This window comes from Nerophis ophidion, linkage group LG28, assembly GCF_033978795.1.
Source record: "Nerophis ophidion isolate RoL-2023_Sa linkage group LG28, RoL_Noph_v1.0, whole genome shotgun sequence".
Taxonomy (NCBI): Eukaryota; Metazoa; Chordata; class Actinopteri; order Syngnathiformes; family Syngnathidae; genus Nerophis; species Nerophis ophidion.
In genome coordinates, this window is record NC_084638.1 from 23,483,734 (window position 1) to 23,511,088 (window position 27,355).

A 27,355-nucleotide genomic window follows, 5' to 3' on the forward strand; every position below is an offset into this window, starting at 1 on the left:
GGTTTTATTTACCTTTTACACAAGGTGCCAACTTTATTGGTTTTGGGTTTGTAAATCCATTACGAGGTATGTTGGGGAAAAATGCAAAACACAAGGAGGTTGTCACGGAAGTAAACAATGTCCAACTTTCACATACTCTTTATATCCAATTATATATACAAATATGATATACACACATATATATATGTATAACATATGTATGTATATATATACATATATATATATATATTAGGGATGCACCGATTAATCGGGAAGCGAATATATTCGGCCGAATATGGCAAAAAAAGCCACATTCGGCCATCGGTGGAATGAGTTAAAAACAAGGCCGAATAGTGGCGTGTGACGCAATTTTTTGACGCGGTGACGCAATCAACCAACGTGCAGTGACGCGGTGACGTTGGGATATGTTGTGTACCTGTATAAGTGTATGAGGTTACAAGCATACACTTATTGAGATTTAGTGGGGCCTCTGTTCACATTATTAGCCTGTTGTGTAGGCTACCTGTATAAGTGTATGAGGTTACAAGCACACACTTAATTGAGATTTACTTGAGCCTTCTGTTTACATTATTAGCCTATCTACTGTGGCTAAGCAGACTTTTGCCAAAAGGACAATAATTCATTTGTTTCGGGTCCATCCACTTTAATGCACTTTATTTTTTTTGGAATGCATGTTTTGTTTGAAGGCCTAATATAAATGAAAAACCTTGTGCTTTTTTTGAAAAGCAAAGGCTACTGGAATATTAAGAAAATGTCAAAATTCAATGAAAAATTACTTTATTTGAAAAACATGTCTAAATATTTATTCTAGGCTATTCATGCAATATTTAAAAAATTGTGAAAAACGGCATTCATTATTCCGTATTCGGCCTTCGGCCAAGATTTTAAATTTTATTCGGCTTCGGCCACAAATTTTCATTTCGGTGCATCCCTAATATATATAGCAAACAATTTTTTTAGACCATTATGGCCTCCAACTTTGGACACGTCTGGTCTATGCCATGAATGTGGTGGTAAATGATTGTCTCCATGGTGACGCCCAGTAATAATACCTGTAGTTTTTTAGTTTGTACTTGTTACTTGGGGTCCTAATCGATCTCCCGGCTGTCACCTGGGGCCACACAAACCTGGTGAAGACTGCTGACCATGGACCGGATTGACTCTGATCACATTTAAGCGGAGAGGTTTGGAGTTCTGGAGTTGGTCCTCCGGAACATACAAGCCGTCGCTGAGGAAGTAATGATCTCTGCTTGTCACTCTGTGGGAAGAAGGAGGAGGGGACAACAAATCAGTCAAAGAGAACCAGGAAACAACCTGCACAGGTGATCTCAGGCGTACCTGATGGTGGTGGTGGATAAATCCTTGCCCACGGTCATCGTGTGGTCCCCTTCCATTATTTGCTGAGCCCAGTAAGGATGCAGCCATGCCACCCCCGACACATGGCCCGCATAAACCATGGGCATAATCCAGTTCTCTATACTCAGCTCACTAGGGGAAAAGAAGGATACTCTTATTACTGCACTTTTTTACTTGAGTGCATGGATAAAACCTGTCGTTTGCATAAGATTGGCAATAAAAGTTAAAAACAGCGTCAGACTTTGTGTGTCTTCTTGTGGTGAATACAACACATTGTATTACTTTAATTTGATTTCCCGTGCCACGATGAGCGGAGATAGGCTCCAGCGACCCAAAAAGGGACAAGCGGTAGGAAACGGATGGATGGATGGATGATTTCACGCAAAAAAACAACAACCTTATTTGGCCATCGGTTCGATTAAGGGGAAACCCTGCACTGTTAAAACTGTGTAATGTAACAACGGTCAAAAATATTAGATATACTGTCATTGCTCAAAAACAATGATACATCCATTTTCTACCGCTTGTCCCTCTCGGGGTTGCGGGGGGTGCTGGAGCCTATCCCAGCTGCACTCGGGCAAAAGGCGGGAATAATAATGAATTAAAATAGATGTTATGAATTATTGACCTAATTGAGGCTCCAATTACTTCACATAAAATATTATACTTTAAAAAAATATTTGGGAAAAATATTGCACATTTTGTGGTTTTTGCCATCGAAAAAGGAAATGAAACAAAAAACAACAACAAACAAACAAATAAATTACATAGGGATTCTGTAACAGTGGTATCTGGGGCTCCATCTAGTGGTACGCCTACTCGATTAAAGTACAGCGTTTTAGTTTCCTATATCCAAACACAGTGTGACTGTTCGAACTGTGTGTAACGTTACAGTGGCCCAAAATATCAAATATACTTGTTAAATAAAACCTCTGCCTTGTCTTTAATGAATACTTAGGCCTACAGCGCTACTGTGTTTTAATGTTGGTCTTTAAGGTCTTTATGGTGTTCTCTGAGGTGGTACTTGCTGAAAAAAGTTTGAAGACCACTGGTTTATATCACTGCGGATATACAGAAACTCATGTATGAGTTCCATGGAATCCAGATATTAGAGGAGTCCTGATCCGACATCAAATAGCAAATAAAGGTCTGACAACAACAACAAAAAACAAATATAGAATGATAAGGGCTTGCATTAAAATGTGTGATACAAGCAGTCCTGCAGTATGTTTACTTGCGTAGGATATCATGTGCAATACAACCTGTCCCGCAACGTGTTTACTTGCGTGCGATATCATGTGCAATACAACCTGTCCCACAGCGTGTTTACTTGCGTCCGATATCATGTGCGATACAAGTATTCCTGCAGTGTGTTTACTTGTGTACAATATTATGCGCGATACAAGAAGTCCTGCAGTGTGTTTACTTGCGTGGGATATCATGTGCGATACAAGCAGTCATGCAGCGTGTTTACTTATGTGCAATATTAAGCGCGATACAAGCAGCCCTGCAGCGTGTTTACTTGCGTGCGATATCATGTGCAATACAACCTGTTCCATAGCGTGTTTACTTGCGTCCGATATCATGTGCGATACAAGCAGTCATGCAGTGTGTTTACTTGTGTGCAATATTATGCGCGATACAAGCAGCCCTGCAGCGTGTTTACTTGCATGCGATATAATGTGCGATACAAGCAGTTCTGCAGTGTGTTTACATGTGTGCGATATCATTGTGCGATACGTACAGTCCTGCAATGTGTTTACTTGTGTGCAATATAATTAGCTATAAAACCTGTCCTGCAGCGTGTTTACTTGCGTGGGATATCATGTCCGATACAACCTGTCCCGCAGCGTGCTTATTTGCGTGTGATATCATGTGCGATACAAGCAGTCCTGCTGTGTGTTTACTTGTGTGCAATATTATGCGCGATACAAGCAGTCCTGCAGCGTGTTTACTTGCGTAGGATATCATGTGCGATACAACCTGTCCCGCAGCGTGCTTATTTGCGTGCGATATCATGTGCGATACAAGTAGTCCTGCAGCGTGTTTACTTGTGTGTGATATCATGTGCGATACAAGCAGTCCTGCAGCGTGTTTACTTGTGAGTGATATAATGTGCGATACGAGCAGCCCTGCAGCGTGTTTACTTGCATGCGATATAATATGCGATACAAGCAGTCCTGCAGCGTGTTTACTTGTGTGCGATATCATGTGCGATACAAGCAGTCCTGCAGCATGTTTACTTGTGTGTGACATCATGTGCGATACTAGCAGCCCTGCAGCGTGTTTACTTGGATGCGAAATAATGTGCGATACAAGCAGTCCTGCAGCGTGTTTACTTGGGTGCGATATCACGTGTGATAAAAGCAGTCATGCAGCATGTTTACTTGCGTGGGATATCATGTGCGATACAACCTGTCCCGCAGCGTGTTTACTTGCGTGCGATATCATGTGCGATACGAGCAGCCCTGCAGCGTGTTTACTTGGATGTGAAATAATGTGCGATACAAGCAGTCCTGCAGCGTGTTTACATGGGTGCGATATCATGTGCGATAAAAGCAGTCATGCAGCATGTTTACTTGTGTGTGATATCATGTGCGATACGAGCAGCCATGCAGTGTGTTTACGTGCATGCAATATAATGTGCGATACAAGCAGTCCTGCAGTGTGTTTACATGTGTGCGATATCAATGTGCGATACGTACAGTCCTGCAATGTGTTTTATTTGTGTGTAATATAATGTGCTATACAACCTGTCCTGCAGCGTGTTTACTTTGGTGCGATAAAAGCAGTCATGCAGCGTGTTTACTTGCGTGCAATATCACATGCGATGCAAGCAGTCCTGCTGCGTGTTTACTTGTGTGTGATATCATGTGCGTTACGAGCATTTCTGCAGCATGTTTATTTATGTGTGATAAACATGCACCTGGGGATAGGTTGATTGGCAACACTAAATTGGCCCTAGTGTGTGAATGTGAGTGTAAATGTTGTCTGTCTATCTGTGTTGGCCCTGCGATGAGGTGGCGACTTGTCCTGGGTGTACCCCGCCTTCCGCCCGATTGTAGCTGAGATAGGCGCCAGCGCCCCCCGCGACCCCAAAAGGGAATAAGCGGTAGAAAATGGATGGATGGATCATGTGCGATACAAACAGTTATACAGTGTGTTTCCTTGTGTGTGACATCATGTGTAGGGATGCACCGAAATGAAAATGTGTGGCCGAAGCCGAAGCCGAATAAAACTTAAACGCTTGGCCGAAGGCCGAATACCAAATACCGAATAATGAATGCAGTTTTTCACAATTGTTTTTATATTGCATAAATAGCCTAGAATAAATATTTAGACATGTTTTTCAAATAAAGTATTTTTTTATTGAATATTGACATTTTTTTAATATTCCAGTAGCCTTTGCTTTTCAAAAAAAGCACAAAGTTTTTCATTTATATTAGGCCTTCAAACAAAACATGCATTCCCAAAAAAAATAAAGTGCATTAAAGTGGATAAACCCACAACAAATGAATTATTGTCCTTTTAGCAAAAGTCTGCTTAGCCACAGTAGATATGCTAATAATGTAAACAGAGGCCCTACTAAATCTCAATAAGTGTGTGCTTGTAACCTCATACACTTATACAGGTAGCCTACACAACAGGCTAATAATGTAAACAGAGGCCCCACTAAATCTCAATTAAGTGTGTGCTTGTAACCTCATACACTTATACAGGTACACAACATATCCCAACGTCACCGCGTCAAAAAATTGCGTCACACGCCACTATTTGGCCTTGTTTTTAACTCATTCCACCGAAGGCCGAATGTGGCTTTTTTCGCCATATTCGGCCGAATATATTCGGTTACTGATTAATCGGTGCATCCCTAATCATGTGCGATGTAAGCAGTCCTGCAGCGTGTTTACTTGTGCAATGCTGGACAGTTGACATCCAAACGTCCTCCAAAAAGCACACACTTTCTTCTGTTTTGGTCAAGTCATTTACAAAAGGTAAACATGCTAGGCCATATAAGCTTCAAAGAGCTAGCAGATAAGCACACAAATATGGAACAAGTGTCTTTAATTAAAGAATATTGCAGTCCAATACATGACATCTGTCAATATAAACAAGTATCAAATAATTATAGTTGAATATTACTGACACATACAAAGTATCCGAGGCAGAAGTGTATTAGAACGTATCAAGTAACAAACGTGTCCGCATCAGTCAACTCCTTTGTGGATATTATTATAAAATGAAAAAATGTCCAAGCACAACACATAATTCAAAATTACACCCATTTAAATCCATTATAGGGGTGTAACGGTACACAAAATTTTTGGTTCGGTACGTACCCCGGTTTAGAGATCACGGTTCGGTTCATTTTCGGTACAGTAAGAAAACAACAAAATATTAATTTTTTGGTTATTTATTTACCAATTTTGTAAACAATGGCTTTATCCTTTTAACATTGGGAACATTATAATAATTCTGCCCACGTTAATCCACATTAAACTGCCTCAAGTTGGTGCTTTGATGAAATAAAATGACAACTTTTTTTCTACATATAAAAAGTGCAACATTAAACAGTTTCAAGTCAACTCATCATGCTTAATTTATTACAGCATTTAGGAAGGCTGTAGTTGATTTTTATTATGTAAATGTTTTATATTTGTCAACATGTGATAGCGGGGACCCTGCCATTCAAAACTAGGCTGCTACATTACTAATGATTAATGTAACTATGGCTGAAAAATAGTACAATAGCAATAGGAGACTATTCATCCCTGAACACCATGGAGTTCATGTAGGCTTTATGATGCACTTACATTATTATATACACTATCAGAGACAGAACCTCTTCATTTAACATAATGCCCTTTTTTGCTGCTTCAACACACCTCAATCAACACTGTCCGTAACACACACACACACACAACGCAAAATGAGCTAACGTTACGCTAAAAGCTAACTAGCCTTCACCTAAAGCCAGGACTGCGAGTGAGCTGAGCTGCGGTTTGTTTCTAGACTGTCAACGGGCTCATAGTGATGTTTAGAAAGTAGTTGACTTGGAAGTGTTTAGTATAATTTGGGAAGAGTCCGTTGCTCCGCTGCTAAACACCTATCTGCTCGATGCTGAAGTGCTGACGACATGCGCTCTGAATACGCACTGCTGATTGGCTTGTTATCGCTACGGTTGTAACCAATCAAATGGTTGTGCGGGCGGGACAATGCTGGGTGCTGTGTAGGAGACAGTGGCAGAACGGAGCGGAGCAGCTTGTTAAGACTTTAGCATAGGCGGCTACTTCATATGTTCGTGTGGAACTCGTTCGGTACTCCTCCGCACCGAACCGGAACCCCCGTACCGAAACGGTTCACTACAAATACATGTACCGTTACACTCCTAACCCATTATAGTGCATGATGAGAAACATGCTAAACACTCTCCACACTTATCCATGTTTGGCACATTTTAGCAATCTTTATTATAAATGTCAATAAAATCCACATACCTTAACAACTTGTCCTTCTGGAATACGGTGTCAGCACACATGTTGACAGGGATCAACAGATCTGGGTGGGAGTCCAAATGAACGAGCTTAATGTTCTTCATAGGGAGATGTCTCGACGCAATGGCGCGGTAGATATGACAAACCACCTAATGAGGACAAGAAAAGGTGCACTTCAAAAGGAATAGTAAATGTCAACCAGTTGAGGTATTTCCTGAAGGAATTGCATGTGAACGCTACAATGCTGACGTTGAACTGTAATGCTGACAGAATGTAGAATGAATGAATGTTGGAATGGTTTGAATGTCGAAGAGTTTGAATTTCCAGGATAACTGGAATCTGGAAATGTGTTAGTTTGAATGTCCAGAATGAGTGGAATGTGCTAATGTTGGAATGGTTTGAATCGGTTGAAAAATGTGGGAATCGCGCAACTTGGAAAAATTTCCCATTCATTTCAAATGGAACTTCCTGGAAATTTGGATGAAATGGGGAAAGCATGATATTTTTTGAAAATGATTAGGAGCATGAATGGCCTGAATGAGCTGGATTTTTTGGTGTTGGAATTGTTTGAATCGGTCAAAAAATTTTGAGTTGGTAAAAGCTTTTAATGGAGTAATTCCTGGAATTTCGGGAATACCGGGAATTTTTCTACTTCCTTAATATACGTGTTTTTTGTCCTGAATATGAGGAGTGTTGTGACGGTAGAACGGTTGAAAAGGGTTGAAAATGTGAAAGGAGCAGTCGAACTTAAGGGTGGAAATAGGTTACCAAAAAACTGGAATTCCGAGAAATGTGTTTAATGTGGAAAAATGGTAGTTTGAATGTCCAGAATGAGTTGAAGGTGGAATGGTTTGAAAAATGTGGGAATTGTGCAACTTGGAAAAATGTCCCATTCATTTCAGAAGGAACTTCCTGGAAATTTGGATGAAATGGGGAAAGCAAGATATTTTTGAAAATGATTAGGAGCATGAATGGCCTGAATGAGCTGGATTTTTTGGTGTTGGAATTGTTTGAAATTGGTCAAAAAATGTTGAATTGGTAACAGTTTTTAATGCAGTAATTCCTGGAATTTGGGGAAAACCAGGATTTTTTCTACTTCCCTAACCAACTTGGCTTTTGTTCCTAATATGAGGAGTGTTGTGACGGTAGAACGGTTGAAAAGGGTTGAAAATGTGAAAGGAGCAGTCGAACTTAAGGGTGGAAATAGGTTACCAAAAAACTGGAATTCCTTGAAATTTGTTGAACGTGGAAAATTTGTAGTTTGAAGGTCCAGAATGAGTTGAAGGTGGAATGGTCTGAAAAATGTCCCATTCGTTTCAATAAGAACTTCCTGGAAATTTTTAATAATATGGGGAAAGCAGGACATTTTTTGAAAATGATTAGGAGCATGAATGGCCTGAATGAGCTGGATTTGTTGGTGTTGGAATTGTTTAAATCGGTCCAAAAATGTTGAATTAGTAACAGTTTTTAATGGAGTAATTCCTGGAATTTGAGGAAAACCGGGAATTTTTCTACTTCCCTAACCAACTTGTTTTTTTGTCCTGAATATGAGGAGTGTTGTGACAGTAGAACGGTTGAAAAGGGTTGAAAATGTGAAAGGAGTCGTTGAACTTAAGGGTGGAAATAGGTTACCAAAAAACTGGAATTTCTGGAAATTAGTTGAATGTGGAAAAATTGTAGTTTGAATGTCGAGAATGAGTTGAAGGTGGAATGGTTTAAAAAATGTAGGAATTGTGCAACTTGGAAAAATGTCCCATTCGTTTCAATAGGAACTTCCTGGAAAATGTTAATAAAATGGGGAAAGCAGGATATTTTTGAAAATGATTAGGAGCATGAATGGCCTGAATGAGCTGGATTTGTTGGTGTTGGAATTGTTTAAATCGGTCCAAAAATGTTGAATTAGTAACAGTTTTTAATGGAGTAATTCCTGGAATTTGGGGAAAACCGGGAATTTTTCTACTTCCCTAACCAACTTGTTTTTTTGTCCTGAATATGAGGAGGGTTGTGACAGTAGAACGGTTGAAAAGGGTTGAAAATGTGAAAGGAGTCGTTGAACTTAAGGGTGGAAATAGTTTACCAAAAAACTGGAATTTCTGGAAATTAGTTGAATGTGGCAAAATGGTAGTTTGAATGTCCAGAATGAGTTGAAGGTGTTGAAGGTGGAATGGTTTGAAAAATGTGGGAGGTGAGGGGATCAGTGAGCAGCAGCGGTGGCCGCGCCCGGGAATCATTTTGGGTGATTTAACCCCCAATACCCACCCTTGATGCTGAGTGTAAGTAAGTACAGGAAACACGTGGATCTACATGAGCTAGGACCTGGTTTTAAGAACCCTTTAAACCAGGGGTGTCAAACTCAAATACAGAGTGGGCCAAAATATAAAACAAAGCCGTGGGCCAAGGTTGAACAAATGAACCTTTTAATAGGGACCCAAACAAGTTTTGCATTGAATATTGAACAAGCAAGGCTTATATAACTTTATAGTGACATGCAAAATCAAATTTGAAATAGAAATAATAATAGTAATCAAAAAATATCACTAGCGTGTCAAATAAAATTTAAATAAAAATGTAATGCCTCTTTTCTATTTGCAGCCCTCTGAGGTAAATATCAAAATAAACTTTTTCCACATTTGCAAATAGATAACAATAATGAATGAATCAAACATTCAAGCCTTGAAGTAGCAAGAGAAAGTGCATGAGTAAAACATTAATTATTGCTTCATGGGGTGGGGGGGGGGCGTATATTGTAGCGTCCCGGAAGAGTTAGTGGTGCAAGGGGTTCTGGGTATTTGTTCTGTTGTGTTTATGTTGCGTTACGGTGCGGATGTTCTCCCGAAATGTGTTTGTTATTCTTGTTTGGTGTGGGTTCACAGTGTGGTGCATATTTGTAACAGTGTTAAAGTTGTTTATAAGGCCACCCTCAGTGTGACCTGTATGGCTGTTGAACAAGTATCCATGGCATTCACTTGTGTGTGTGTGTAAAAGCCGCATATATTATGTGACTGGGTTGGCACGCTATTTCTATGTAGGAAAAGAGGACGAGACGACAGGTTGTAGAGAACGCTAAAGGCAGTGTTGTTAAGGCACGCCCCCAATATTGTCGTCCGGGTGGAAATGGGGAGAAATTCGGGAGAATGGTTACCCTGGGAGATTTTCGGGAGGGGCACTGAAATTTGCGAGTCCGGGAAAATTGGGAGAGTTGGCAAGTATGAATATTAGCGGTAAATGTTAATTTCATAATGCCTCAAGGGCCAAATTAAATTAAAGGGCGGGCCAAATTTGGCCCACGGGCCGGAGTTTGACACCAATGCTTTAAACAATCTAATTTCATTGACAACCTGGTCCGGTGAAGATAAGGTCATTTTTCAAATAAATAATATTAAATAAAAAACATTTTCTTGAATAAAAAAGAAAGTAAAACAAAATAAAAACAATTACATAAAGAATAGTAATTAACGAAAATGTTTGTGGACCAACAGCACACACAATCATGTGTGCTTCACGGACTGTAACCCTTGCAGACTGGATTGTTCTAGATCAGGGGTCGGGAACCTTTTTGGCTGAGCGAGCCATGAAAGCCAAATATTTAAAAATGTATTTCCATGAGAGCCATATAATATTTTTTAACACTGAATACAACTAAATGTGTGCATTTTTAAGTGAGACCAACATGTTTAGAGTATAATAAATCCCTTATTTGTTTTAACAACATTCTTATTCTGAAGTTAACCAATAATAAATCAAATACTTCTTACCATTAATGTGACTTCTTGAACAAGTCTGGTAGGATGGATGGATAAAATGCATGAGAATGTTTTGTATTTTGAACGTTATTTTTAGCTCTGTGCTTACTAGCGGAATTATTCATAATTATCGTGTTAAGCCAGCGGTGTCCACCGCACACTGAAAAATCAGAGCAAGCGGGGGCCATTTTCATCATTTTTATTTGAAAAACCAATACAATATATGTATAAAAAATATACATTCAGGCCTCCACTCAGTTATGATCCCGGGGACCTCAAAGGGTTTTGGTCCAAAAAAATATTAAAAATGTGTCATTATTCAGTATTATAATTTTTATTATTATGCAGGTTTTAAATCTCTAGATCAGGGGTAGGGAACCTACGGCTCTAGAGCCAGATGTGGCTCTTTTGATGACTGCATCTGGCTCTCAGATAAATCGCTTATTCCCTTTCGGGGTCACGGGTGGCGCTGGCGCCTATCTCAGCTACAATCGGGCGGAAGGCAGGGTACACCCTGGACAAGTCGCCAACTCATCGCAGGGCCAACACAGATAGACAGACAACATTCACACTCACATTCACACACTAGGGCCAATTTAGTGTTGCCAATCAACCTATCCCCAGGTGCATGTCTTTGGAAGTTAAAAATAACATTCAAAATATAAAACATTCTCATGCATTTTTATGTTCAAGAAGTTGCGTTAATGGTAAGAAGTTATTTATTTATTATTGGTTAGTGTTGGGCTTGCCCTCCTGGGGGTTCTTCAGACCACCAAGCACTGACATGAGAGCCTGTTTTAGGGTAAAATATTGTTTTTTTTTTTTTCAATTAGTCTCTCAGTTGCTTTCCAGCAATTGTCTTTTTGTCTTTCGTCCTCACTTGCGCTCTGGCTCCAACCCCAACCCTGTCTCTCCTGCTGGCTGCTGCTTATTACAGAGCGACAGGTGATTAGATAAAAAGGCCCAGGTGGGCCTTCTACGCACCTGTCGCTGATTTCGAAGCCGGTCCTGGCAACATCCCGCTTTGCTGCGGGCCCGCAGGCCACGCCCCCTCGACAGTTTGCTTCAGACTAACTGAATGTTAGTCTGAAGACTCCTGTTATTACAAAGAATAAGAGACCTATTATACTCTGGAAATGTTGGTCTTACTTAAAAATGCACGCGTTTAGTTTTGTTCAGTGTTAAAAAAAATATTATCTGGCTCTTAGGGAAAAAAAATTAAAAATATTTGGCTTCTTGGCTCTCTCAGCCAAAAAGGTTCCCGACCCCTGCTCTAGATCAACATTAGAATAAAAAAAAGAAAAAAAAAACAGTTTTCACCCAATAACTTTTTTAGGGGGGATATTTGAGATTATATAATAATCGGAGCCTTAATTTTGGATTTTGATTCATTATTATTTTTTGAGCAATGACACTTAAAAACAAATTAATTGGGGATCCTAAAGTGTCCTATTTATTAAAGTGTCAAAAAATAAATTATACATTTTTTCTACTGTTTACTTTTAGCACAATAAACTCGAGATCAACTTCAGACGTATCCGTCAATTTAAGTTTTATTGTTGTTTATGTTTTGTTTGTTTGTTTTAGGCCCTTCTTTAAAAAAAAAAAAAAAGCTTAGTTTTTTATATGGTAAAACACAAAAAATGCAACATTTTCCCCCAAAAATATCTCAAAGGTGAATATTTAATGTGATGTAATCGAAGCCTTGCATAGGTCAATAATTCAAAATGACATTGATTTCGATTCATTATTCTTTTTTAAAGAAAGAAACTGCCTGCATGGCAGCTTTGTGTTATAAGAGTAAGCATTGCAACAATTTCTTGTTACATTTCACCTGTTTGCTCTTTTATACCACTTTTTATGTTTTTAAATGTATTCTTAAAATGTGCCGTGGGGCCGTTAAAAAATGACCCACTTTGGACAGCCCTGTGTTAAGCAATGTCAGCAAATATTTATCTGAGAGCCAGATGAAGTCATCAAAAGAGCCACATCTGGCTCTAGAGCCATAGGTTCCCTACCCCTCTTCTATATTGTAGGAACCACAATATTAATTACAATACCAAACTTCCGGTTTCACAATAAAAGTGCACCCCGTCACATCCGGCCCAACTGCGCTAACAAAAGTGGAAAATAGCTAACACACAATACAATGCTCGGACGTAAGCTTCTCGGTAATGCACGGACTTTATATGCTTAACTGGACAATGCTTTAGTGAAATAAAACGTTTAGTGAGATGTGTTTGAAGAATCACACCACGAATGTTTCAAACAGCTAAAAAAAATAAAAGCATGTGCTTACATTGTGGTGGTCCTCCACAATCCACACGGGTAAGTCTTTATAGAACCTCAATGGCGGTACGCAAGTCATTTTACAACCTAAATTCGCACCAAAAATAAATCAAAATGTCTATAATGGATATTTGTAAGCGTTAATCCGTGCGTTTTCTCAATAAGTAACAACAATGCTGTTGTGCGAGTGTTTACTTCTTCTTCTTTGGTCTATGAAGCTGGAGAACCATCGTGGGGTACATTACTGCCACCACATGGACTCGGAAGAACTTGCAGGAACAAAACAAAGCAGTAAATTGTTTTGTGATGTTATATTTAATAATAATTTAGAACATTTATTGTTGTGAGATGTCTATAATTTAAAAAAATAGTATCTCTTGACAGTATATATGGTTTTGTGTTGTTATTAATAGGTATTCTCGTTGTGTGCGTTTAGGAAACAACAACATCTACAGAAATCACCCCCCTCATTTACTTCCGGGATCATGATTAATACAGACGTTTTGTTAACGCTATATTATAAAAATACAGACGTTTTGTTAACGCTATATTACTAAAACATTTAAAAAACAATTCACAAACACAAGCTATGGGATGACATAAGAGGAAACGTGACCCCGGAAGTAAATGCGTCATCCCATAGTTTGTGTTTGTAAATTATTAAAAAAAAAATGTTTATAATATAGCGTTAACAAAACGTCTGTATTTTTATAAAGCAGCGTTATATTTTTAAAATATAGTGTTAACAAAACGTTTGTATTAATCATGACACCGGAAGTAAATGGGGGGGAAGGTTTTTGTAGGGGAGACGAAATTTGGCGTGACAGCCTTGTAAAGATTTAAAGGTTGTTTTCTTTCATTTATATTCCTAAATTATAAAATACGACGCCATAAAAGTCAAGTTATATGTATATTTTTGCTTTTAAAGTTCAATAATGAAGTTGTTCGAATCAAATTAGGAATGTGTCACACAAAAAAAAGACCGAATGCCCAGAATGGATCGCTGCAACGCAGACGTCATTACGTCATCAATGCTCACGTTTATGCATTCACACGCAATGTTTGGGAACCAAGATGAGGTGATAGAAAGACGGTAAACATATCATAAATCTATTTTCTGGCTGCATCAGACTATATGTTTAAATTTCACCTTTGCCTCAGTTTTCAGCAGTTTTCCATAACGCCACAAGACGGCAGCATTGGAACGTCATGGACGCTTCGGCTGCACCTGCTGTAAAACTTCCGTCAATTCGTAAAAGAAAAAGGCGTGTCTTTCCGATTATTTGGCAGGGGTGTCAAACTCAAATCCAGAGTGGGCCAACATTTTAAATGGAACAAAGCCGTGGGCCAAGGTTGAACAAATTAACCTTTTAAAGTTTAAAGTTTTGCATTGAATATTGAACAAACAAGGCTTATATAACTTTAGTGACATGCAAAATCCAGTTTCAAATAATAATAATAATTAAAAAAACATCAATGGCATATAAATAAATAATAAATAGGTTGTACTTGTATAGCGCTTTTCTACCTTCAAGGTACTCAAAGCGCTTTGACACTACTTCCACATTTACCCATTCACACACACATTCACACACTGATGGAGGGAGCTGCCATGCAAGGCGCTAACCAGCACCCATCAGGAGCAAGGGTGAAGTGTCTTGCTCATATCAAATACAATTTAAATAAATAAGTTATGCCTTTTTTTCTATTTGCAATCTTCTGAGGTAAACATCAATTTTTTTCCACAGGCTAATAATACATTTGAAAATAAAATAACAATAATGAATGAACCAAACATTCAAGCCTTGAAGTAGAAAGAGAAAATGCATGAATAAAACGTTAATTATTGGTCAGTTTGCTGGAAGTTTCCCGGAAGAGTTAGTGCTGCAAGGGGTTCTGAGTATTTGTTCTGTTGTGTTACAGTGCGGATGTTCACCCGAAATGTGTTTGTCATTCGTATTTGGTGTGGGTTTACAGTGTGGCGCATATTTGTAACAGTGCTAAAGTTGTTTAAACGGCCACCCTTAGTGTGACCTGTATGACTGTTGACCAAGTATGCCTTGCATTCACTTGTGTGTGTGTGTAAAAGCCACAAATATTATGTGACAGGTTGTTAGTATGGAGGAAAAGCGGACGTGACGACAGGTTGTAGAGAACGCTAAAGGCAGTGCCTTAAATGCACGCCCCCAATATAGTTGTCCAGGTGGAAATCGGTAGAAATTCGGGAGAATGGTTGCCCCGGGAGATTTTCGGGAGGGGCACTGAACTTCGGTAGTCTACCGGGAAAATTAGGAGGGTTGGCAAGTATGAGTATTAGCGGTGAATGCGGTGTTACAGCGGCACCGACGCTGTATAACACCGGCGGGCCAGCTCTAATGTGAAGTGAAGTGAATTATATTTATATAGCGCTTTTCTCAAGTGACTCAAAGCGCTTTACATAGTGACACCCAATATATAAGTTACATTTAAACCAGTGTGGGTGGCACTGGGAGCAGGTGGGTAAAGTGTCTTGCCCAAGGACACAACGGCAGTGACTAGGATGGCACAAGCGGGAATCAAACCTGCAACCCTCAAGGTGCTGGCACGGCCACTCTACCAACCGAGCTATGCTAAATTGATATTGCCTCAGGAGCCGAATTAAATTACACGGTGGGCAAGATTTGGCCCGCGGGCCACAGTTTGACACCCATGCTATATGGGGTTTTTATTCATTTATTTTGAATTATCCATCCATCCCATTTTGAATTAATTATAACATTTTTATTAAATGCAAATAATAACAATAATACAAATCAAATGGCGTCTGAGGGACGAACACACAAAATTCAGTACAAAGCCCGCTGTCGTAAAGAGTCGTAAGAAGTATTACAAAAAAAACAGCAACGTAATTGCAGTCCAAGGCAAAAATTATTTTCGAAAATAAGAGCACATCAATTATTTGAGTAGTGAACGACGTAATTGAATGAAAAATATATTTTGAATTTCAAAGTGTAGTTGTTGATTATTTAAAGTTATCTGTACATACTTTTGCGAGCCGTTGTTAAAAAAAAAAAAAAAGCCTTTATTTTGTAAAAGCTGCGGTCAAGTTCCGGAAGTTCCGCCAAATGATTTAACCGATTAAGCGGAAGTTAGGAAAAAGGACCCGTGAAAAATCGCCTACTTTTCGGAATTGTATCGACTAAAACATTGAAAATGTTGAAAGAATTGGTGCAGGAGCGACTAATGATGGCAGCCGATGAGATATTCGCGCTGTTTGAAAGAACGATAGCGTCGTACGAGGAGGAACTTTGTCGAACAAGAGAGGAGAAGGAGCGATATCGACAACATTTGGAAGCTGTTGGCGAGACCCAAATAATGTTGCGCATTGAAGGTGTGTTTACTTGTCTACTGACCTCCTCAATCTTTAAAATACACACTGTAAAAAAATCAAGACCATCGGTCACCAACACGGTGCCCGCGGGCACCAGGTCGCCCGTAAGGACCAGATGAGTCGCCTGCTGGCCTGTTCTAAAAATAGCTCAAATAGCAGCACTTACCAGTGAGCTGCCTCTATTTTTTAAATTGTATTTATTTGCTAGCAAGCTGGTCTCGCTTTGCTCGACATTTTTAATTCTAAGAGAGACAAAACTCAAATAGAATTTGAAAATCCAAGAAAATATTTTAAAGACTTGGTCTTCACTTGTTTAAATAAATTCATTTATTTTTTTACTTTGCTTCTTATAACTTTCAGAAAGACAATTTTTGAGAAAAAAAATACAACCTTAAAAATGATTTTAGGATTTTTAAACACTTTTAAATTCCTTCTTCTTCTCTCCTGACAATTTAAATCAATGTTCAAGTAAATTATTATTTTTTTTTATTGTAAAGAATAATAAATACATTTTAATTTAATTCTTCATTTTAGCTTCTGTTTTTTCGACGAAGAATATTTGTGAAATATTTCTTCAAACTAATTTATAATTAAAATTCAAAAAAAATATTATGGCAAATCTAGAAAATCTGTAGAATCAATTTTAAATCTTATTTCAAAGTCTTTTGAATTTCTTTTAAAATGTTTGTTCTGAAAAATCCACAAGAAATAATGATTTGTCTGTGTTAGAAATATAGCTTGGTTCAATTTGTTATATTTTCTAACAAGGTGCAGATTGGATTTTAACCTGTTTAAAACATATCATAAAATATGTAGTGAAGTGAAGTGAATTATATTTATATAGCGCTTTTTCTCTAGTGAGTCAAAGCGCTTTACATAGTGAAACCCAATATCTACGCCACATTTAAACCAGTGTGGGTGGCACTGGGAGCAGGTGGGTAAAGTGTCTTGCCCAAGGACACAACGGCAGTGACTAGGTTGGCAGAAGCAGGAATCGAACCTGCAACCCTCAACCGAGCTATGCCGCCCCTTTGTAAAATTAATCTTAATCAGGAAAAATTACTAATAATGTTCCATAAATTATTTTTTAAATTTTTTCAAAAAGATTCTAATTAGCTAGTTTTTCTCTTCTTTTTTTTCGGTTGTATTTTGAATTTTAAAGAGTCGAAATTGAAGAAAAACTGTTTCAAAATTTAATTTTCATTTTTTTCGTGTTTTCTCATCTTTTAAACCGTTCAATTAAGTGTTTTTTTCATCATTTATTCTCCACATAAAACCTTCCATGAGAGGAAAAAAAATATACGACGGAATGACAGACAGAAATACCCATTTTTTAAACATATATAGATTTATTTATTTAAGGTAAATTGAGAAAATTGGCTATTTCTGGCAATTTATTTAAGTGTGTATCAAACTGGTAGCCCTTTGCATTAATCAGTACCCAAGAAGTAGCCCTTGGTTTCAAAAAGGTTGGTGACCCCTGCTCTAGATGAAGCCCACATACCACAAGTGGTACGAGTATCTATCTGGTCTTTTTCAACCAATGTGCCGCGGCACAGTAGTCTGCCGTGGGAAATTACGCAACTTCACCTAATCGGTCCAAAAAATATTTCTTGCAAATCAATAACTATAATCTGCAAATACTGTGCCATTTCTCAGTGTCCGTGCTGTGTAGAACTCGACTGTAGAACTGTGATCCCAATATGCAGACCACAGCGTGCAGGTAAAAAGGTATGTAACGCTTAAACCAAAAATGAACAAAAGGGAAAGGAAAAAGCAATGAAGCATAGGGATGACTATGTAAAACGACAGTAAATCTGAACTGGCTACAAAGTAAACAGAAACAGAATGCTGGACGACAGCAAAAACTTGCAGCGTGTGGAGCAGAGACGGCGTCCACAAAGTACATCCGTACATGACTTGGGAAGCAACAACATCCACACAAAGAAGATTATCAACGACTTAAAGGCCTACCACGCAGTCTGATAGTTTATATATCAATGATGAAATATTAACATTGCAACAATACAGCCAGTTTAGTTTACTAAATTACAATTTTAAATTTCGCGCAGAGTTTCTTGTTGAAAACGTCGCGGAATGATGACGTGTTAGCCAAACACCACACATAGCTAAAATTTTCTCTTTTCATCGCATCATTACACAGTATTTTGGACATCTGTGTTGCTGAATCTTTTGCAATTTGTTCAATTAATAATGGAGACGTCAAATACGAATGCCGTTGGTGGATTGCAGCTGCCTTTTAGCACCGAGACACAGCCGGTGTTTCTTTGTTGCGAAGCTTTAACACAGAGCGGTCAAGGGAACATGTTTCTCTACGTCAACCAGCAAGTTTTTGGATGGGAAAATTGTGATATTAAGTCAGCTCTTACCGGACACTTCAGTGGATTATGGGGCCTCCTCCTGTAGCTGTCAAAATGGCATTTGTTATCTTGGCTCCTCCATTGGCTTCTCTCTGAGACACTGGCGTTCACCGCAGCCCTCCGACTTTCAGGTATGACTTTAGAAACTCACTAAAACACTATTAAAACAATAAGCAGATAAGGGATTTTCCAGATTTATCTTAGTAAATGTGTCTAATTACATCTGAAACACACCCACTGCCGCTGCCCGGAGCCGTCGCTTTTTCTTTTTTTTTTTCTTTTTTTTTTTAGTGCCTCACTCTAACTTTCCTCGTCCACAAATCTTTCATCTTCGCTCAAATTAATGGGGAAATTGACGCTTTCTCGGTCCAAATTGCTCTCGCTGCTGGAGGGTCACATTATAAACAATGTGAGGATGTGAGGAGCCCTACAACCCGTGACGTCACCCGCACATCGTCTGCTACTTCCGGTACAGGCAAGGCTTTTTTATTAGCGACCAAAAGTTGCAAACTGTATCGTGGATGTTCTCTACTAAATCCTTTCAGCAAAAATATGGCAATATCGCGAAATGATCAAGTATGACACATAGAATGGACCTGCTATCCCCGTTTAAATAAGAAAATCTCATTTCAGTAGGCCTTTAAATGGCCTTGCTTGCTAACACAAAGCAGGTGCAGGGAATAGAGCTCAAAGGAAGACATGAATCTGCTACAGGAAAATACCAAAATAACAGCACAAGACAAGAACTAACGCACTACACACAGGAAAACACCAACAAACTCAAAATAAGGCACAAGGAGGACTTGGTAGAGTTTCATTTTTTTACGTTTTCTGCTGGTGGTGTCCCTCTGTATTTTTAGATGAAAAAAATGTGCCTTGCCTCAAAAAAGGTTGGAAAACACTGGTCTAGATAATACGTATCGGATATGGTTTGGTGAAAATTCTGCGTACATTTGGCTCCAAAGTCACATTTATAACCTGCTTTTTAAGAGAGTCTGCAAGATCATTTGTGAGGGGAGGCGTACACAGATTGCAAATGAAACCATGCCCCAGCCTATCCAAAAGTATCATAATTTACCGTTTAAAATTGTACACTGTTTAAAATATATCCATCCATCTTCTTCCGCTTATCTGAGGTCGGGTCGCGGGGGCAACAGCCTAAGCAGGGAAACCCAGACTTCCCTCTCCCCAGCCACTTCGTCTAGCTCTTCCCGGGGGATCCCGAGGCGTTCCCAGGCCAGCCGGGAGACATAATCTTCCCAACGTGTCCTGGGTCTTCCCTGTGGCCTCCTACCGGTTGGACGTGCCCTAAACACCTCCCTAGGGAGGCGTTCGGGTGGCATCCTGACCAGATGCCCGAACCACCTCATCTGGCTCCTCTCGATGTGAAGCTCTGCCATCTCCCGGATGGCAGAGCTTCTCACCCTATCTCTAAGGGAGAGCCCCGCCACACGGCGGAGGAAACTCATTTCGGCCGCTTGTACCCGTGATCTTATCCTTTCGGTCATGACCCAAAGCTCATGACCATAGGTGAGGATGGGAACGTAGATCGACCGGTAAATTGAGAGCTTTGCCTTCCGGCTCAGCTCCTTCTTCACCACAACGGATCGGTACAACGTCCGCATTGCTGAAGACGCCGCACCGATCCGCCTGGTAATGTTTAAAATATAGTATGTCTTAAAGTCGTCCCCGTTATTCTCTTTCCAGAAGCGGTAGGAAAAGAGCTTCATGAATATTATATAGATTCACCCGGTCACAACATCACTCTCCGATCAATACAAGAGCCGTATGGAAATAATCTGCTTTTAGGCGCATTACGTCACTGCACGTCGGTGTTATTATGCGCATGACATGATAAAAATAAAAAATACTTAATCCTACCTTCTTTTTTTTATTATCTCACAGCCTAAAACCGGAAGTGGATGAGCGGTTTACTAAATGTTCAAATAAGTACATCCACTTCGCTGTGGAGTCACGACGGTTTCCAATTTTCGGTACTTCTGTGTGTGTTCAAAACAATTTATAAAAAGAAATCGAATATAAAAATGAGCTGATTATGACAACTGCTGTCCCGTTGTTGTTATATCTTGTTTTGTTACAACATTCCTGAGTGTCAGTTACAGTTTCAAGTCCAACGCGTCAGATGGCAGTCGTGTATAGTTTATGGCAGTGGTTCTCAAATGGGGGTACGCGTACCCCTGGGGGTACTTGAAGGTATGCCACAGGGTACGTGAGATTTTTTTTAAATATTCTAAAAATATCAACAATTCAAAAATCTATTATAAATATATTTATTGAATAATACTTCAACAAAATATGAATGTAAGTTCATAAACTGAAAAAAACAAATACAACAATGCAATATTCAGTGTTGACAGCTAGATTTTTTTGTGGACATGTTCCATAAATATGGATGTTAAAGGCCTATTTTTGCTGAAAGGATTTAGTAGAGAACATGGACGGAAGTAGCAGACGATGTGCGCGTGACGTCACATCGTCACATTGTTTATAATCATAGCCTCCAGCAGCAAGAGCTATTCAGACCGAGAAAGCGACAATTTCGCCATTAATTTGAACGAGGATGAAATATTCGTGGATGAGGAAAGTTAGAGTGAAGCACAAAAAACAAAAAAAAAGGCGACGTCTCCAGGCGGCGGTAGTGAGACCGTTACAGATGTAATTAGACACATCCATTTTTTTTCCATCCATTTCCTACCGCTTATTCCCTTTCGGGGTCGCGGGGGGCGCTGGCGCCTATCTCAGCTACAATCAGGCGGAAGGCGGGGTACACCCTGGACAAGTCGCCACCTCATCGCAGGGCCAACACAGATAGACAGACAACATTCACACACTAGGGCCCATTTAGTGTTGCCAATCAACCTATCCCCAGGTGCATGTCTTTGGAGGTGGGAGGAAGCCCGAGTACCCGGAGGGAACCCACGCATTCACGGGGAGAACATGCAAACTCCACACAGAAAGATCCTCAGCCTGGATTTGAACCCAGGACTGCAGGACCTTCGTATTGTGAGGCAGACGCACTAACCCTTCTGCCACCGTGAAGCCCCTAATTCCTAATAATTAGACACATTTACTAGGATAATTCTGGAAGATCCCTTATGTGGTTATTGTTTTATCCAATCCAATCTACTTTATTTATATAGCACATTTAAACAACAATAACGTTTCCAAAGTGCTGCACAGCCATGTTAAAAACAATATTAAAAAAATATATATTATGCTCCACCAATGACTGAATAAAAACAAAAAATAAATAAATATAAAACCAATACAAAAAAAACAATATAAAAACAAATATGATTAAAAACAATTTTAAAGGGTAAAGTCAATTAAAACAGTAAAATTGAAATCATAGGGTTTTAGTGAGATTGTAAAGTCATACCTGAAAGTCGGATAGCTGCGATGAACGCCAGTGTCTCTGAGAGAAGCCGAGGAGCCAAGATCACAGCTGCCTTTTTGAGCTGCAGGAGGAGGTCGCGTAATCCACTGAAGTCTCCGGTAAGAGCCGACTTAATATCACAATTTGCCCATCCAAAAACATGCTGGTTGCTGTAGAGAAACATGTTCGCTTGACCGCTCTGTGTTAAAGCTTCACAACAAACAAAGAAATACCGGCTGTGTTTCGGTGGTAAAGGCAGCTGCAATCCTATGCTTTCCACCAACAGCATTCTTCTTTGATGTCTCCATTATTAATTGAACAAATTGCAAAAGATTCAGCAACACAGATGTCCAAATTACTGTGTAATTATGCGATGAAAAGAGACAACTTTTAGCCGTAAGTGGTGCTGGGCTAAAATGTCCGCTACAACCCGCGACGTTTTCAACAAGAAACTCCTGGAAATTTAAAATTGCAATTTAGTAAACTAAAAAGGCCGTATTGGCATGTGTTGCAATGTTAATATTTCATCATTGATATATAAACTATCAGACTGCGTGGTCGGTAGTAGTGGCTTTCAGTAGGCCTTTAAAGATTTCTTTTTTTAGAAGAAATGTTTAGAATTAAGTTGATGAATCCAGATGGATCTCTATTACAATCCCCAAAGAGGGCACTTTAAGTTGATGATTACTTCAATGTGTAGAGATCTTTACTTATAATTTAATCACTTGTTTAGTTTTCAACAAGTTTTTAGTTATTTTTATATCTTTTTTTCCAAATAGTTCAAGAAAGACCACTACAAATGAGCAATATTTTGCATTGTTATACAATTAAATAAATCAAAAACTGATGACATAGTGCTGTATTTTACTTCTTTATCAACCAAAAATGCGTTGTTCTGATTAGGGGGTACTTGAATGAAAAAAAATGTTCACAAGGGGTAAATCACTGAAAAGAGGTTGAGAACCACTGCTTTATGCTGTGTTGGCTAGTCCGTTCAGTCCTTGCTGTCTAGTCATTTGTTGCGCCCTAAAAAGTGTTAATACCGTAAGCATTGTATCAATCAATCAATGTTTTTTTTTAATATATCCCTAAATCACAAGTGTCTCAAAGGGCTGCACAAGCCACAACAACATCCTCTGTTCAGATCCCACATCTTGTTGATTCATTGATTGATTGATAAGCAATGGACCAACTTTTTGATTCTAACGTGCATCTTAGTTCTAGTTTTCATTAACAAAGTGTTGAAATTGCCATGTAAAATCCATCCATACATTTTCTACCGCTTATTCCCTTTTGGGGTCGCGAGGGGCGCTGGCGTTTATCTCAGCTACAATCGGGCGTAAGGCGGGGTACACCCTGGACAAGTCGCCACCTCATCGCAGGGCCAACACAAATAGACAGACAACATTCACACTCACATTCACACACTAGGGCCAATTTAGTGTTGCCAATCAACCTATCCCCAGGTGCATGTCTTTGGAAGTGGGAGGAAGCCGGAGTACCCGGAGGGAACCCACGCATTCACTGGGAGGACATGCAAACTCCACACAGAAAGATCCCGAGCCTGGATTTGAACCCAGAACTGCAGGATTTTCGTATTGTGAGGCAGACGCACTAACCCCTCTGCCACCGTGAAGCCCCATGTAAAATCACCAATGTTAATAGCAAAGTTAATGTATATTAAACATCAAGCCCGTACATTTGTGGAAAAGCGGCGCTTTTATTGTGTCGGTTTCTTGGTGAGCATGAAAATGTCCAGATACAGTACCTATCAAACGAGTATGAGTAACATATCACAGGTGCCTTTAAAGCAGGGGTCGGGAACCTATGATTCTAGAGCCAGATGTGGCTCTTTTGATGACTACATATGGCTCTCAGATAATTATATCTATATAGCGCTTTACAAAGTGACACCCAATATCCAAGTTACATTTAAACCAGTGTGGGTGGCACTGGGGGCAGGTGTGTAAAGTGTCTTGCCCAAGGACACAACGGCAGTGACTAGGATGGTGGAAGCGGGAATCGAACCTGGAACCCTCAGTTTGCTAGCACGGCCACTCTACCAACCGAGCTATGCCGAGTAACCGTGTAATACTCTTCCATATCAGTAGGTGGCAGTCGGTAGCTAATTGCTTTGTAGATTTGGGAAACAGCGGGAGGCAGAGTGCAGGTAAAAAGGTGTCTAATGCTTAAACCAGGGGTAGGGAGCCTATGGCTGTAGTCTGGCTCTCAGATAAATCTTAGCTGACATTGCTTAACACGATAAGTAATGAATAATTCCGCTGGTAATCACAGTTTCAAAAATAAGAAATTATAAAACATTCTCCATCCATCATCTTCCGCTTATCTGAGGTCGGGTTGCGGGGGCAACAGCCTAAGCAGGGAAACCCAAACTTCCCTCTCCCCAGCCACTTCGTCTAGCTCTTCCCAGGCCAGCCGGGAGACATAGTCTTCCCAACGTGTCCTGGGTCTTCCCCGTGGCCTCCTACCGGTTGGACGTGCCCTAAACACCTCCCTCGAGAGGCGTTCGGGTGGCATCCTGACCAGATGCCCGAACCACCTCATCTGGCTCCTCTCGATGTGGAGGAGCAGCGGCTTTACTTTGAGTTCCTCCCGGATGGCAGAGCTTCTCACCCTATCTCTAAGGGAGAGCCCCGCCACACGGCGGAGGAAACTCATTTCGGCCGCTTGTACCCGTGATCTTATCCTTTCGGTCATGACCCAAAGCTCATGACCATAGGTGAGGATGGGAACGTAGATCGACCGGTAAATTTAGAGCTTTGCCTTCCGGCTCAGCTCCTTCTTCACCACAACGGACCGGTACAACGTCCGCATTACTGAAGACGCCGCACCGATCCGCCTGTCGATCTCACGATCCACTCTTCCCTCACTCGTGAACAAGACTCCAAGGTACTTGAACTCCTCCACTTGGGGCAGGGTCTCCTCCCCAACCCGGAGATGGCACTCCACCCTTTTCCGGGCGAGAACCATGGACTCGGACTTGAAGGTGCGGATTCCCATCCCAGTCGCTTCACACTCGGCTGCGAACTGATCCAGCGAGAGCTGAAGATCCTAAAACATTCTCATGCATTTTAATCCAACCATCCGTTTTCTACCGCACCTGTTCAAGAAGTCGCATTAATGGTAAGAAGTATTATATGTATTATTGGTTAACTTTAATAATAACAATGTTGTTAAAAAGAATAAGAGACTTATTATACTCTACAAATGTTGGTCATACTTAAAAATGCACAAATTTAGTTGTATTCAGTGTTGAAAAATATTATATGGCTCATTGTGAAATATTTGGCTTTCATGGCTCTCTCAGCCAAAAAGGTTCCCGACCCCTGCTTTAAAGTGTTTGTGTTGTTTGCGTCCCGCAGACGTCCAGCAGCTTATTGGTCATCGAGAAGAAAGTTCCCCTCAACCGCAGGGGGGGAACTCTACTTCAAAGGAGGAGGATCCCCAGCCACCCCACTTCAAAGAGGAAGCGGAGGAGCTGTGGATCACTCAAGCCAGGCCAGAAGAGGCCGACCTTGCCATGATGCCCCTGACTGGTGTCTCTGAGAAGACAGAAGACAAACCACAAGTGGACAACCTCCTAGCTCAACCATCATATAGTGAGGAGACCACGTCACACTCTCCTGAGGATGGAGACCCCCAAGAACCTATGAGCAGCAGCATGGATTATTCGGACTGCTACCAAAGGGAGACGGCTAAAAAATCTTTGACCTGCACAGTTTGCGACAAAAGCTTCCCTTACAACAAGGATATGACCCGACACATGAGAACGCACACGGGGGAAAAACCTTTCGGTTGTTCACTTTGCGGCAAAGGCTTCTCAGAGAAGTCGCACCTGTCGATACACATGAGAACGCACACCGGGGAGAGACCCTTCAGCTGCTCCGTTTGCGATCGGAGATTCTCCTGGAAGACCAACATGCTGTCACACATGAGGACGCACACGGGAGAGAAACTTTTGTACAGCTGCACAGGCGGTGGTCAAAAAAAGTCTTAAAAGACAAGGGAAACCTTTTTGATGCTAAATTTGTCATGAGGATAAACATTTTTTGGGAAGAACTCTGCTTAGTCTCACGCAGACACTGGTGGTCTACAGTTTGTGCCAATTATACTAAAACTGACTTATTTTATATTATGCTGCATTTGTTTCTGGGTTTTTAATACAAATACTAAAAGCAGTGAAGTCAGCACATTGTTTAAATCGTTAATAAAAACAGAATACAATGATGTGCAAATGCTTTTCAAACTATATTCCATTGAATAAACGGCAAAGTTCAAGATATTTAACGTTCAAATTGGAAAACGTTGTTATTTTTTGCAAATAGCTCATTTTGAATTTGATGTCTGCATCATGTTAAAAAAAGCTAGCACACGCGGCAAAAAAGACTGAGAAAGTTGAGGAATACTCATCAAACACTTTTTTTTAACATCTCACAGATGAACAGGCTAATTGGGAACAGGTGGGTGCCATGATTGGGTATAAGAGCAGCTTCTATGAAATGCTCAGTCATTCACGAACAAGGACAGGGCGAGGGTCACCACTTTGTGAACAAATGTGTGAGCAAATTGTCGAACAGTTTAGAACAACATTTCTCAACAAGCTGTTACATGGAATATAGGCGTTTCACCATCTACGATCCGTAATATCATCAAAAGCTTCAGAGAATCTGAAGAAATCACTGCACGTAAGGGATGCTATTGCAGACCTTCGATCCCTCAGGCGGTACTGCATTAAAAAGCGTCATCAGTGTGGAAAGGATATCACCACATGGGCTCAGGAACACTTCAGAAAACCACTGTCAGTAACCACAGTTACAGTTACATCTGTAAGTGCAAGTTAAAGGCCTACTGAAATGAGATTTTCTTATTCAAACGGGGATAGCAGGTCCATTCTATGTGTCATACTTGATCATTTCGCAATATTGCCATATTTTTGCTGAAAGGATTTAGTAGAGAACATCGAGGATAAAGTTTGCAACTTTTGGTCGCTAATAAAAAAGCCTTGCCTGTACCGGAAGTAGCAGACGATGTGCGCGTGATGTCACGGGTTGTGGGGCTTTGGAGTTTACAATCATAGTCAGCAGCAGCTAGAGCTATTCGGACCAAATAAGCGACAATTTCCCCATTAATTTGAGCAAGGATGAAAGATTTGGGGATGAGGAAAGTTAGAGTAAAGCACTAATAAAAAGAGAAAAGAAAAGGCGACGGCTCCAGTGGGAGAGTTACAGATGTTTTTAGACACATTTACTAGGACAATTCTGGAAGATCCCTTATCTGCTTATTGTGTTAATAGTATTTTAGTG

At 40.1% G+C, this 27,355-nt stretch overlaps 2 protein-coding genes across 6 annotated transcripts in view; one reads left to right on the forward strand and one right to left on the reverse strand.

Moving 5' to 3' along the window:
* Positions 1-13,092, reverse strand: part of lg28h5orf22 (linkage group 28 C5orf22 homolog) — a 55,461-nt gene extending 42,369 nt beyond the window's left edge. For all 4 annotated transcript variants that reach the window (XM_061891241.1, XM_061891242.1, XM_061891243.1 and 1 more), the window contains exons 1-4: positions 12,894-13,092; positions 6,855-7,000; positions 1,339-1,488; positions 1,128-1,258 (exon numbers count right to left, since the gene is read on the reverse strand). In XM_061891241.1, the coding sequence (XP_061747225.1) occupies positions 1,128-1,258; positions 1,339-1,488; positions 6,855-7,000; positions 12,894-12,962 (496 nt within the window). In that variant the 5' untranslated portion in view covers positions 12,963-13,092. The remainder of the gene's footprint in view (positions 1-1,127; positions 1,259-1,338; positions 1,489-6,854; positions 7,001-12,893) is intronic.
* Positions 12,711-26,334, forward strand: LOC133545550 (zinc finger protein 771-like). Of its 2 annotated transcripts, none has more exons than XM_061891256.1 (2): positions 12,711-12,765; positions 25,415-26,334. In XM_061891256.1, the coding sequence occupies exons 1-2, from the start codon at positions 12,744-12,746 to the stop codon at positions 26,047-26,049; spliced, it is 657 nt and encodes a 218-aa protein (XP_061747240.1). In that variant the 5' UTR covers positions 12,711-12,743; the 3' UTR covers positions 26,050-26,334. The 2 variants fall into 2 exon arrangements, with proteins under 2 accessions (XP_061747240.1, XP_061747239.1); XM_061891255.1 differs by lacking the exon at positions 12,711-12,765 and adding an exon at positions 15,969-16,253.
* Positions 26,335-27,355: the final 1,021 nt, after the last annotated feature.